The sequence below is a fragment of the Entamoeba invadens genome (genome assembly GCF_000330505.1).
Source record: "Entamoeba invadens IP1 unplaced genomic scaffold scaff_1105074726471, whole genome shotgun sequence".
Taxonomy (NCBI): Eukaryota; Evosea; order Mastigamoebida; family Endamoebidae; genus Entamoeba; species Entamoeba invadens.
This window is the reverse complement of record NW_004440438.1, coordinates 7,581-8,332: the sequence shown is the minus strand read 5'-3', so window position 1 is coordinate 8,332 and position 752 is coordinate 7,581. Positions and strand designations below refer to the sequence as shown.

The following is a 752-nucleotide window of genomic DNA, read 5'->3' as shown; positions in this document are numbered from 1 at the left end:
ACATTTAATATGGTCGGAAAGCGTATTGGTATCTTTGGAGACTACGACACTTCTTTTGGTAAACTTGAAGTTCTTGTTGATGGTAAAGAATTGGAATATGACTTTCAAATTAACACAAAGACATTAACACTTCGAACACTTTACCATGCTTGCGCTTTCGAAGAAGGTACACACAATATCACAATTAACGTGAAAGAAGGAAAAGTTAATATTGATGTGATTGGATTTGACTAAATTATAATTTGCAATGTTTTCAAAATTTATTTTATGTTTTAATAAATAATTTATAAATACTCTTATTATGAACAGCCAATTAATAACAATTTAAATTTTAAAAACATTTTTGTTTTAAGTTTAATATATTTGCATCAACTAAAACAATTTACAGTTGTTAAAATAACCAATTACAGTAAAAAGGGGCTATTTGTCGCAATCTTATTTGTCGAACGAGTCTATTTGTCACTCCTGGCCAATCATTTGGGTTTACGAATTAAATTTTATGTTCTCGAATCTGTTCCTTTTGTTGAATTTAAACCAAATTATTACTTAAAAATAAAATTCTATATTAAATAAAACTTTCTGAAAAATTCTTTCAAATCCGACAAATAAATTATTTTTTGTGCAAAGATCTCGACAAATAGACCCTTTTCACTGTAATTTTTTTTTCAATTTGAAGACAAATTTAATAATAATAATAATAATAATAATAATAATAATAATAATAATAATAATAATAATAATAATAATATAGT

The 752-nt window shown here is 24.2% G+C and overlaps 1 protein-coding gene across 1 annotated transcript; it reads left to right on the top strand.

The window, feature by feature from the left end:
• Window positions 1–234, top strand: EIN_279460 (Hypothetical protein; the record flags this gene model as incomplete). The annotated part of the gene is made up of 1 exon (XM_004257702.1): window positions 1–234. A coding segment is annotated over one exon (234 nt), but the record flags the coding sequence as incomplete, so codon positions are not given.
• Window positions 235–752: the final 518 nt, after the last annotated feature.